The sequence below is a fragment of the Nyctereutes procyonoides genome, unplaced genomic scaffold, assembly GCF_905146905.1.
Source record: "Nyctereutes procyonoides isolate TBG_1078 unplaced genomic scaffold, NYPRO_anot_genome, whole genome shotgun sequence".
Lineage (NCBI taxonomy): Eukaryota > Metazoa > Chordata > Mammalia > Carnivora > Canidae > Nyctereutes > Nyctereutes procyonoides.
In genome coordinates this window covers 120,797,165-120,810,079 of record NW_026575125.1, presented here as the reverse complement: position 1 = coordinate 120,810,079, position 12,915 = coordinate 120,797,165, and the positions used below count along the sequence as shown (strand labels likewise).

At 40.3% G+C, this 12,915-nt stretch overlaps 1 protein-coding gene across 2 annotated transcripts in view; it reads right to left on the bottom strand.

The window, feature by feature from the left end:
* VAMP7 (vesicle associated membrane protein 7) overlaps positions 1-12,354 on the bottom strand; it is a 65,390-nt gene extending 53,036 nt beyond the window's left edge. The window contains exons 1-3 of one of the 2 annotated variants that reach the window (XM_055338427.1): positions 12,230-12,339; positions 11,830-11,939; positions 2,186-2,340 (exon numbers count right to left, since the gene is read on the bottom strand). In XM_055338427.1, coding sequence (XP_055194402.1) covers positions 2,186-2,331 — 146 coding nt within the window. In that variant the 5' untranslated portion in view covers positions 2,332-2,340; positions 11,830-11,939; positions 12,230-12,339. Of the gene's footprint in view, positions 1-2,185; positions 2,341-11,829; positions 11,940-12,229 lie in introns of both variants that reach the window. The other variant, XM_055338428.1, reaches the window with a different exon arrangement.
* Positions 12,355-12,915: the final 561 nt, after the last annotated feature.

The window sequence follows — 12,915 nt, the reverse complement described above, 5'->3', positions numbered from 1 at the left end:
TAAAGCAGAACCACTGACCACTGCAGGATGAGAACAGGGAGCTCTTGAAATTGCTATGAAGTAGTTACTGGAACACTGCTAGGAAGCAGTGACTTCTGTTTCTCATTCTTCCCTTTTTGAGATGTGAATTTGTAACTTCCATGTTGCTGATGTTCTTCTACCACGCTCTTTTGGGTTGGGCGGGGAGGGGGGGCGCAGGAAGAACATAGGACTTTGCTTCTACTTTACGGTCAGTAGGTCACAGGAGCCACCCCTGGGCCTGATGGAGAAGAGGCGAGTCACCCCCACTCTCTGAGCTGGACAGTTGATCAGATGAGTCTTTGCAGCCATCTCCAGCAGAGAGGATATGTACACCCAGAGAGGAGTACACCCAGATACGTGAGTGGCCCAGAAGAGTAGAACAGAAGATTGTAACTTGTCTCCTAATATCCTGTAACTTCTTCCAGAGTAATAGAATTTTAACTGAACGTACAGCTGCACAGCTATAAATGACAAATTCTAGCCTCCCTTCCAGCATGTAAGCTACATAACTATGTGGGGAAAAATAAAATGTAAGCCAAAACTTTTCAACAATATAATGTCAGCCTACTTCTGGGCTTTGCCTTTAAAAGTACTAGGCAAAAACTGTGGAAGGAGCCTCGGTGTCCATCGAAAGATGAATGGATGAAGAAGATGTGGTTTATGTATACAATGGAATATTCCTCAGCCATTAGAAACGACAAATACCCACCATTTGCTTCGATGTAGATGGAACTGGAGGGTATTATGCTGAGCGAAGTAAGTCAATCGGAGAAGGACAAACATTATATGGTCTCATTCATTTGGGGAATATAAATAATAGTGAAAGGGAATAAAGGGGAAGGGAGAAGAAATGGGTAGGAAATATCAGAAAGGGAGACAGAACATGAAGACTCCTAACTCTGGGAAACGAACTAGGGGTGGTGGAAGGGGAGGAGGGCGGGGGGTGGGGGTGAATGAGTGACAAGCACTGACGGGGGCACTTGATGGGATGAGCACTGGGTGTTATTCTGTATGTTGGCAAATTGAACACCAATAAAAAATAAATTATTAAAAAAATAAAAAATAAAAAAAATAAAAGTACTAGGCAAGCACATGAGAGTTAAGAACTAAAAGGAGCCGCCTTGGCCAGAGCTGAGGACACTATCTGAAAATGACAGAGCCACCCCACCAGCCTGGAAGTACTCATCTCTGGGCTATCTCATTTAAGTAACACTGTACTTTGAGTATCTCTCTTACAGTAGCTTAGACTAGACTAGATCCTAAATTATACAAGGACCTAGCTTTGGAAAGTAATAAGAACCTCCTTCTGAGATAAGAACTAAGGAAATTAGGATGGGTTAAATAACAAAAGTTTTTTTAAGTATTGATGAAGAAGGCTGAGGCACTTTTTATCTGATTTACTAAGATTTCCCATCTATGCCCTCCCTAATCCATTCTCCAACCAGCCAGCAGAGTGATCTTTCTAGAGCAAACCTGACCGCGTCACACCCCAGCTGAAAGTCTTCAGTGCCTTCCCACTACCCACAGGGTAGAGTCAACCTATTCACATGGACTACGAGGCCCTACAGGACTTCGCTTCTACCTATCGCTCTAGCTTTATTTTCACCATGCTGGGTACCAGTCACGGAATACCACCTGTAGTTTCCTAAACATATGCTATGATTTCATCACTCCATACTTCTCTACGTTGCCATCCTCCTATCCACTACCTTCCACTATCTACTACAATTATCTATGGATTTGACTGTCTCCTCCATTAAACTGTAACCTCTCTGAGGGCAAATACTGTGTAATTTCTTGTTGTATCCCCAGCACTAAGCACAGTGCCTGGCAATAGTCAAATGCTCAGGAAATATTTACTAAAAGAATGAACAAAGGATAATCATGCCTCTCAATCTGTATCATGTAGCAAATACCCTAGAACTCTATAGCAAAGTCATATTTTACAAGTAACATTACCATGTCTTTCTTTAAAATATATCACTTCGATGATAAAATAATTTGAATTCATAATGAATAGAACCAAACCATTTTCTAAGCCGCTAAAGGTTACTGTCCTGTCAGTTTATTTATCTACCAAGAACCTTGTTTTCTAGTTTTCTATTATTCTTATTATAATCAAATTCATTTCTTTCACCCTCTACCCATGCAGAGCAGAACTCACTTGCCATGTGAGTACGTGAGTTTGTTATTTTCAGAAGGTATCTTAGCCAGAATCTGCTCTGTCACCTCCAGGAAGTTTCCTCCACACCAAGCATGTTTGGCAAGGATAGTCGTTCCCCTGGCAACAACTGCAAAAAGAATGGCCATGGCTTCAATCTATCAAAAGGAAAAAAAGACACACAAAACTTAGAATATTTTTACATGATCTTTTAAAAGAAAACTATCATTTACAACATCTACCTGAAAAGTTTTTTCAATATTCATTTTTTAATTGATCTCTATTTGACACATAATGTTACCTTAGTTTCAGGTGTACAACACTGTGATTTGACAAGTCTACAACTTATGCTATGCTTACCACAGGTGTAGCTCCCATCTGTCACCATGCAAAACCATTACAACTCATTGACTATGTTCCCTGTGATGTACCTTTCGTTCCTATGACTTGCTCACTCCATAATGGAAGCCTGTACCTCCCACTCCCCTTCACTCCTTTTTGCCTATCCCCCTTCCCTGTCAACCATCAGTTTGTTCTCTATATTTATAGGTCTGATTCTGCTTTTCGTTTTTTTTAATGCATTTTTTAGATTCCGCAGATAAGCAAAATCATACGGTATTTGTCTCTTATTTCACTTAGAATAACACCTTCTAAGTCCATCCATGTTGGAAATAGCAAGAACTCATTCTTTTTCATGGCTGAGTAATAACATTCCGTTGTGTGTGTATATATACACATATATCTGTGTATGTATGGATATACACACATCTTTAACCATTCATCTATCAATGGACACTTGGGTTGCCTATCTTAGTTATTGTAAATAATGCTGCAATAAACAGAGGGGTACACATATCCTTTCAAATTAGTGTTTTTGAATTCTTTGGGTAAATACTCAGGTGGAATGACTGAGTCATATGGCATTTATACCTTTAATTTTTTGAGGAAGCTCCATACTGTTTTCCACAGTCGTTACACCAATTTACATTCCCATCACCAGCGCACAAGGATCTCTTTTTTTCCACACCCTCACCAATACTTATTTGTCTTCTTGATACTAGCCATTCTGGCAAGTGTGAGATTCCTCATTGTGGTTTTGATTTGCATTTTCCTGATGGTTAGTGATGTTGAGCCTCTTTTTTCATGTGTTTGTTGGTCATCGGTACGTCATTTTTGGAAAAATGTCTACTTGGGTCCTGTGCCCACTTTTCAATTGGATTTTTATCTAGGGGATTTTGCTGTTAAGTTCTTTATATATTTTAGATACTAACCACTTATGAACATACTGTTTGTAAATATCTTTTCCCATTCAGTAAGTTGCCTTATAGCTTTGTTGGTGGTTTTCCTCCACTGTGCAAAAGTCTTTATTTTTGATGTAGTACCAATAGTTTATTTTTGCTTGTTTCCCTTGCCTCAGGAGACATACCTAGAAAAATGTTGCTAAGGCTGATGTCAAGGAAATTACTCCCTACTTTTCTTCTAGGAGTTTTATGGTTTCACATTTCACATTTAGATATTTAATCCATTTTGAGTTTGTGTATAGTGTAAGATGGTGGTCTAGTTTTCCCACCATCATTTGTTGAAGAGACTATCATCTATTATTCCCTGTTGTATATTCTTGCCTCATTTGTTGACTAGTAGTGGATCATATAATTGTGGGTTTATTTCTGGGCTAATATGTTCCATTGATCTATGTGTCTGTTTTTGTGCCAGGACCATGTTGTTTTGATCACTATAACTTTGTAATGTATCTTGAAATCTGGGATTGTGATCTCTCCAGCTGTGTTCTTATTTCTCAGGACTGCTTTGGCTATTCTGAGTCTTTTGTGGTTCCATATAAATTTTAGGATTATTTGCTCTAGTTCTGTGAAAAATGCTATTAGTATTTTGATAGGGAATGCAGTAAATCTGAAAAATTGAAATGAACATTTCAAAAATACTGATTCTTCTAATCTATGAACACAGAAGATCTTTCCATTTGTTTGTGTACTTAAGAGACAATATTGACCAAGGTGCTATAACATTAATGTAAGACAGTAACAGGCTTAACAAAAAGGTCACAGTCTCATACAAGCTTACAACCCTAAACCATGTCGATAAGCATACATATATACAGACACACCAAATATGTGCATATGTGTGCATACAATATATATATATATAACACACATTGATAATATACATTTTGCATTTATAAATTATACAGCATGATCAGATATCACCATCTGAAAAGCAATTAATTACCATAAATAGTAAAGGGGCATAAAGAGATGGTTCATCCTTTTTTTACTAAAGCATAATTAACATACAGAGTTATATTAGTTTCAGGTGTACAATATAAATTTCCAACAATTCTATGCATTACTCAGTGCTCATGCTCATCACCATAAGTGTATCTTAATACCCTTCATCTATTTCACCCATTCCTCCAACCTTCCCTCTGGCAATTACCAGGTAGTTCTCTGTATTTAAGAGTCTGTTTTTTGTTTGTCTCTTTTTCTTTGTTTTGTTTCTTAATTCTACATATGCAGTAATCCCACTCTGAAAATTTATCTTAAGGAAACAGTTCAACAAAAGTTTGACTCTAGATTCAGAAAGATATATATTAACAATATTAATAGCCCATATTTATTAAGTGCTTACTGTGTGCCAGGCACCATTTTAAGCACTTTATATTAACCCACTCAATACTTACATCAATTAAATTATACATTATTATGATACTTATACTAAAACGAGCAAACTGCAATAAAGATGACCTAGATTACCCAAAATTAAAAAGCTAGTAAGGGATAAGAGTTGAGATTCAAACTGAGTCAGTATGGTTCTATACCCACAATCTTATCCCTATAGAAGATACTGCCTCTACCATCAAGGCATTATCCATAATAGAAACAAACTGAAAAGAACCCAAACCTTCCACAAGAGGAATGGTTCTCTAAATTATGGTAAGATTCTTTGTAAACATAATATTTCTAAAACAATACAGCATGAGTTAAGTCTATTTTTCTCACGTTAATGAATTGTACTATTTCTCTACAAAACAGTCCTATTTCTTTTATCTAGAGAATAAATTTATACAAAGAGATGACCAAGTACCTTCCTATTCTTCTACTAAATCTTCAGCTTAATGTTATTTGTTAACATGTTCAGTTTCATCCAATAGACAAGTGGTTCTTCTTTTTTAATTTATTTATTCATGAGAGACCCAGAGAGAGAGAGACAGACAGAGAGAGAGAGAGAGAGAGAGAGGCAGAGACACAGGCAGAGAGAGAAGTAGGCTCCATGCAGGGAGCCCGATGTGGGACTTCATCCTGGGTCTCCAGGATCAGGCCCTGGGCTGAAGGTGGTGGTAAACCACTGAGCTACGAGGCTGCCCTAGACCAGTGGTTCTTAAACTGTAGGTCAACAAGTTATCTTGGGTGGAAGAGCAATAGTCACTGTTAAAAATTCAAATTCTTGGTACTATCACCTAAAATTCCGACTCAGTAATTTTGAAGTAAGACTCTGGAATACATATTTAAGGTAAGCCTATCTAGATGCAGGTGATTCACACAACCATATTTTATGAAACACAGCAAGACCATAAAGTGCTTCAAGTCAGGGAATCCAGATTCCTTCTTGGAATCCCAGCACTGAAAGACAGCACATGGAGAAGAAGCGTTCATCTATCTCTTGAGCTGAACAACTCTCAGGGTCTCTTCTTCATTCTCTAAATGAGGGTGTTCCCCAGGTTGTGTCATCTTTCTGGATTTCTCTTTATACGTATGCAGCAAGTTACAATTTTCCAAATCACTTTCTCATTCATTATATCCCTTGATCCTAAAAGCCTCAATTGACCCTATAACACACTCCAAGTACTGTGCCATTTCTTAAAATCATAATCCAGGGCAGCCTGGGTGGCTCAGCAGTTTAGTGCCTACCTTCAGCCCAGGGTGTGATCCCGGAGACCCAGGATTGAGTCCCACGTCAGGCTCCCTGCATGGAGCCTGCTTCTCTCTCTGCCTGTGACTCTGCCTCTGACTCTCTCTCTCTCTCTCTCTCTGGTCTCTCATGAATAAATAAAATCTTTAAAAAAAAAAGAAGGGAGTCACTGGCTAGTCAAAGATATGCAGCAAAGTGAAACAATAACACAAAGAGAACAGAGATGAGAAATCATATTGTCCCTGAGACAGATGAAAAAGTAGCAGCTTTAGTCCCTTAGTAGCTTCAAGAAGAAAACTGAAGTTGGCAACAATAGAAAAAAAATAAAAATCTAGTGTCTTAGTGGACCATACGCTCATTAAGAACTGACATCAGTTAATTGCTTAAAATGCTTACATAATCTTAAATTACATTAAGAAACAGGGTGTCTTGATCTTTTTAAGTACTATTACCATTATACTCTGTGCTGGTTAGAACACATGTGGAATACGGAGTTCAACTCCAGGTATAGTATTTCAAGACTGGATGGAAGGGTGACATTATGGGTAAGAGACCTGGACATTCTATCCCTTGAAGAATGGCTAGAAAAACTAGAAATATTTAACATTAAAAATAGAAGACGTGGAGGGAAGGTGACAGCAGCCTTCAAGTTTACATGAAGTACAGTCACCGAGAACAGGGAGTGCATTATTAGAAATATAATTAGGAAAAATAAAATAAAATAAAATAAAATAAAAAAGAATATAATTAGGAACAATGGATATAAGTTACAGGGAAGTAGTGTTTTGTTCAATAAAATCAGTCCCCAATTAAAAAATCTCTGTTAAATATCAGGTACATAGTTTACTTTCTTCTCAGATATTGATAATAGGAATTTCTTACTCTCTTCTAGACTGTGAAAAACATCACCTATCACCAAATGTCATCTGCCCTCATTGTAATTCTCTTTTCTTTAAATATTTATTTATTTATTTATTTATTTATTTATTTATTTATTCATGATAGACAGAGAGAGAGAGAGAGAGAGAGAGAGAGAGAGAGAGGCAGAGACACAGGCAGAGGGAGAAGCAGGCTTCTAAAAAAAGGAAATATCAGAAAGGGAGACAGAACATAAAGACTCCTAACTCTGGGAAACGAACTAGGGGTGGTGGAAGGGGAGGTGGGCAGGGGGTGGGGGTGACTGGGTGACAGGCACTGAGGGGGGCACTTGATGGGATGAGCACTGGGTGTTATGCTATATGTTGGCAAATTGAACTCCAACTTAAAATATATACACACACACACACACACACACACACTCAGAAAACACGGGAGCCCGGGTGGCTCAGTGGTTTAGCACCGCCTTCGGCCCAGGGCCTGATCCTGGAGACCGAGGATGGAGCCCTGCGTTTGGCTCCTTGCATGGAGCCTGCTTCGCCTGCTTCTCCCTCTGCCTGTGTCTTTGCCTCTCTCTCTCTCTCTCTCTCTCTCTCTCTCTCTCTCTCTCTCTCTCTGTCTCTCATGAATAAATAAAATTTTAAAAAAATATAATTTAAAAAAGTACAGAAAACCCAGCACTGCTAATTACTAGTACTTTGTGAATGTCTAACAAGTCATAAAGTGCCGTATAAATATAATATTCAAGAAAAAAGAATGGAAAAGATAAGCCAGAGAGAAAACAGAAGGAAATAAAAAACCAATAATGAAATATAAAGGGAAACCCTGTCTCAACACTGTTCCTCCCTGTTCTCTTATTCGTTCCTTACTTGGTCCCAGAGCCGTTATCCCAGTTCTACTTCCTTCCTGCTAAGAATCCTGTATGAGTTTCCGGTAGTTGCCTTGACACAGTACCAAAAACCACAAAGGCTTAGAACAAGAGAAATTTATTGTCTCCTACTTCTGGAGGCTAAAAGCCTGAAATCAAGGTGTTGCCAGGGCCAGGCTCCCTCGGAAGTCTGTAGGGGACAATCCTTTCTTATCTCTTCCTAGCTTCTGGTAGTCTGCTGGAAATCCCTAGCATTCCTTGACTTTCAGCTGCCATCACTTCAAATTGTGCCATATGGCATATGTCATATGGCATTCTTCATGTGTGTCCATGTCTTCACATTGCAGGCTCTAGGTCTTTTCTCTTATTAGGTCACCTACTCCACTATGAGTAGACTCATTTTAACTTCCATCTTAATTACACCTGCAAAGACCCTTATTTCCAGATAAAGTCACATTCACAAGTAGCAGTGGTCAAGATTCAAAATATCTTTTTTGAGGGCATAAAACATCTTACAAATTCATTGTTCCTCCCAAAGCATTCTTACTCTTCCCTCTCTATATATTCACAACATGCCAACTTGACTCCCTCTTCTCTCCAAAACCTTTATCCCATCTCTTTCATTATTCTCATTAAAGGCCTGTCCTTAAAGAGATGGGTCGAAGGGCAACCTCCAAGAGTTTGAGTTAGAATCTTGCCTAGAAGATTCCAAGAAAAGGACATTTTTATTCCCGTTGCTGGGATTCCAAAGGAAAAAAAGATATGCTACAGGGGAATCCAACTGAGAATTCTAGATGTATTTTTTTTACAGAGAAATTATTAAATTGTGGTGAAGGTCTTTAAGTCCATGAAAGGTTAAGATGTTACTAACTGGCATAATAACTGAAATGCCTGAATAGCATTATTATAAAGAAAAAGGCATCAACTTACAAAAATATCTTTTTTTCCTATATTATTTATTTATGAGACACAAAGAGAGAGGCAGAGACATAGGCAGACGGAGACAATGTGGGACTCGATCCCCGGACCCAGGGATCACACCCTGAACTGAAGGGAGATGCTCAACCACTGAGCCACCCAGGTGTCCCTCAAAAAATCTTAAAAAGGAATGTTTGAAATATGCCCATTTGTAAGTAATGGATTGTCTGTATTAAAATCAAAAAACAAATTGCTCAGAGCACCTGTGGCACAGTTGCTTAAGTGTCCAACTCGGTTTCGACTCCGGTCTTGAGATCGAGCCCCGTGTCGGGTTCTAAGCTCAGTGCAGAGTCTGTTTAAAACTCTCCCTCTGCCTTTCCTCACCCCACCCCCACTACATTCTCTCTGTCTCAAATAAATTTAAAAAATCTTTAAAAAAATTCCTCCCCAATCCCCATGTCCCTCGCTAGAAAAAAAATACATCATAATAAAAAAAATAAAAAAACAAACTGCAAATAAAATAGCACAGCAACGATGCAAACACTACTCCTCAGTGGAGGCATCTTTAAGTAGACGGTGAGATGGTTTTAGGGAACTGAGTAAAGAAAAAGGCCAAGTCAGTTTTTCTCACATTCGAGTCTCTGTGTTGAGGACGCTTTTTTTTTTTAATTCTGTATTTTTATTTTAATAACATTAAAAAATGTATGTAAATATGCTGGATCTACACATGTATCTTATAAATGAGTGATAGCACACAATCCCATGCTGCAATTTGCATCATGAAGACCTAAGAGCCAAGAAATTCTCTAAGATGACAGTGCTGGGAAGCCTGGGTGGCTCAGAGGTTTAGGGTCGCCTTCAGCCCAGGGCGTGATCCTGAAGACCCGGGATTGAGTCTCACGATTGAGTCTCACGTCAGGCTCCCTGCATGAAGCCTGCTTCTCCCTCTGTCCGTGTCTCTGCCTCTCTCTCTCTCTCCTCTCTGTGTTTCTCATGAATAAATAAATAAAATGGCAGTGCCTGACAATCATGACTCAAGCACTCTTGTATTCCTGTTGTGTTTTTTTAATCAGTCAAAAATACAAAATTTATCTTTCGCCATAACAATTTACAATCGAAAGATATCTGCATAATAAAAGCCTTTTATTTGAAGAATGAAGACTTGATATTCTGAAAATGACATAGTGAGAAAGTAACAATTATCTCAGGCTAAGGAAAAAATAATACTTGAAGTTCTGACTGTACCAAGTGGAAACCAAATGATACTATAATGTGCTGTATGAACACAGATTGTGCAACTGTTCAAACAAAAAAAAGGTGGAAAAATGGAGTTCTCACATAGCACATGGTATAATAGTGAATGCAAAATTCAAATGAATGCATTCCGTATCATTATTTATATTATTGCAAAGGGATGTATTATGTTAATGCTTGCAACAGCTCATTAGCAGAATGTTTCATAGGAAATACACATGGAAATTAGATTGTTTACAGTCTTATATACTGTTAAGTTGGCCCATTAAATTAAATAGGAAAGCTCAGGAAAGAGATGGGAACACATTTTATGGGAGAGCTATGGAACAAGAGAAGGCACAGAAGTGACAACCAAGTAGGGAAGGCAAAGTAGCCTGATGAGATGGAAAGCCCCACATTCGGTGAATGAGAAGGTCACCTTCTATAAAGGTGAATGACCTTATATAAAGAAGGCCTTGTGTAAATGAAATAATTAATGGATTGGATCAAATTATTTTTCTATTTCAGTTCAACACATATGTTTTGAGGGTTTACAATATGACAGCCAATGTGGTAGACAGTGGAGATATGAAGGCCAGTAAGAAAGGACCTCCATACTCAAGAGCCATAGTACAATGGGAAAGACAGACAGAAATAAATGCAATAAAGTGTAAGCAGTGAATAATCTAAAACTGTACAATATTATTCAGATTTTTTAAACATGTGTGGTTATCTCACCATGGGTGAAGAAAAAATGCAGGTGTCAGGCTATGTACTAGGAATTTCCTCAGCATACCGTTAGAATCATGTCTCTGGAAGAGAGGTCAAAGTCTATTTTATCCTATCTTTCCAGAACCCAGCACAGTGCCTGGCATACAATTTTCCCTCAAATATTTGTTAAATAAATGAATGAATCATGAGCATGTTCTGGTTTAAATAACAGATAACTTCACATTCTGTAGGACCTGGTAAGAAGGATCTTTTCATTACTAAACTATCTCCTTAAGTAAAATAAAGCAGTTGAGCTGCTTTCATCTAATATAATCCCCAACTCTTCTGTCTGGGTCTTAGGAGGAAATAAACCAACGACAAATAAACCACCAATTCTGATGTAATAACCTTGAAGATAGAAGAATGAAGAAAAAAATATCAATATGGCAGATGAAAAGAAATGTGTATGAAAAGTCTGAAGTCTGGTTAAAGACTTGTATTCTTGGTGGTGTCACAAATATTCTTTTAGGGTCATGTTCTGAGACCCAACCCAAGCGCTCGGACTTTCTCAGGATAGGAGCCTACCCCTATGTCAAGTCAACCACCTGTTCTACTTTGCATTAAGCACCACCACATCCCATCATCTGGATTATTTCTTGTTTGCCCACACATACGCAAACACGTAAGCTACTCAGAGTAATGATCTCCTAGATCTTCTTTCTAGCTGTATCCCTTGAACTCAGAAGAGTGTCTGGCACACATTAACCTTTGAATAAATATCTATTAAACATATGAGTGAGTCTGCTCTCAGTCACAGCTATTTAAAGGGATCAAGGGTGGGACAATGGAGGTACAGGTAGTTGGGCGCAATGAATAAAACAGAAAAGGACCTGACAACTGGTCATCTGTGGGGGTTATGGGAGGGAGACGTAAAAAATTCATCAAAGAGTCTAGTACATGGTCAGAGCTTGTTAAATGCTGGCCAATTTTAACCGCATCATACAGATCTGATGCTGCGGAAATAGGTCTGGGTAGAGATACGGAGTCCCTATGCGAAGTGAGGAAGAAGAGGAATGAAACAATGGGCGGTGAGAAGGGCACGCGGAGGAGTACAAACCCACGAAGGAGCTCCGAAGTAGGGAAGCGGAGTGACGTCATCAAAACAAGGGCGTAGAGACGAGTTTTTAGAAGACTCAGATCACAAGATTGAATCTCAGGATTCAAAGGCTGAGGAAAGGTGTTGGAGAACGCGAACTGAGGGAAAGTTAACGTTCCCCCACCCGTGACAAGAACTTAAGTGACGCATTCTGACACTCTTTCATTGGAGGCCTTTTCAGCGGCAGGAAACGCAGTTCATCAAAACTGAACCTGCCCGACAATTCGAACCGTCGACACCAGAGAAGCCCAAGTCACCCTTGCAGTGCCTCCTCGCTCCACCCCGCCCCGGCTCGTCCACACCTCCGCCCCCCTCCGCGTCGTCTCCCCGCCTTCTGCCCAGCGCGCCCCGTTCCGTTTACCTGGCCGGCGGCCCCTGAGAGCGCGTGGGCTCAGAGCAGAGGGGCGCGAGTCGGAGCCGGACCGCCGACTGCCCGCTCCCAGAGGAGGCTGGGACCGGACGCCACCGGCTTCCGCGTAAAGCGCCCCGCCCGCGCGCGGCCTCCTGGGAATGTGAGCGCTACTCCAATAGGAGTGGGCCGTGGGGCGGGGCCTGCTGCTTTCCCAGCCCCGGCACTTCCCAGTGCCCGCACTGCATTCTGGGAGTGGTAGTTCCAACTGGCGTAGCGCCCGGTCCTCCGCAGAGTCAATAACTCGTGCTAAACGACGTCAAGCGAGGTTGCTGCTGCCAAGGGAAGGATGCAGGGCCGCGAAGAGTGCACCGGCACCGACTCGGGGGGACAGATGAAGAGCGAAGCCTGCCCCGCTGCCTCGGTGCTGGGTCTCGGCAGGTAACGTCTTCTGTTATTTCACAAAATAGAGCTGGTGTCCCAGGAACCTTCTGCTTTCTCTACGGAATTCCCTGACCGCCTGAAGACCCCGACAACCCTTCCTCCCATTCATTCGTTGCCAATAATAGAAATAACGTCTCCTCCGCCTCTGCGCTGCCTCCGCTCCTCGGATCTGAGCTCCCCCGCGCATCACCCCGAGCCTCGCTGCACCGCTGAATCCTTCTATCCCGTGACTCCTCCAATGGTCCCTGCTAACT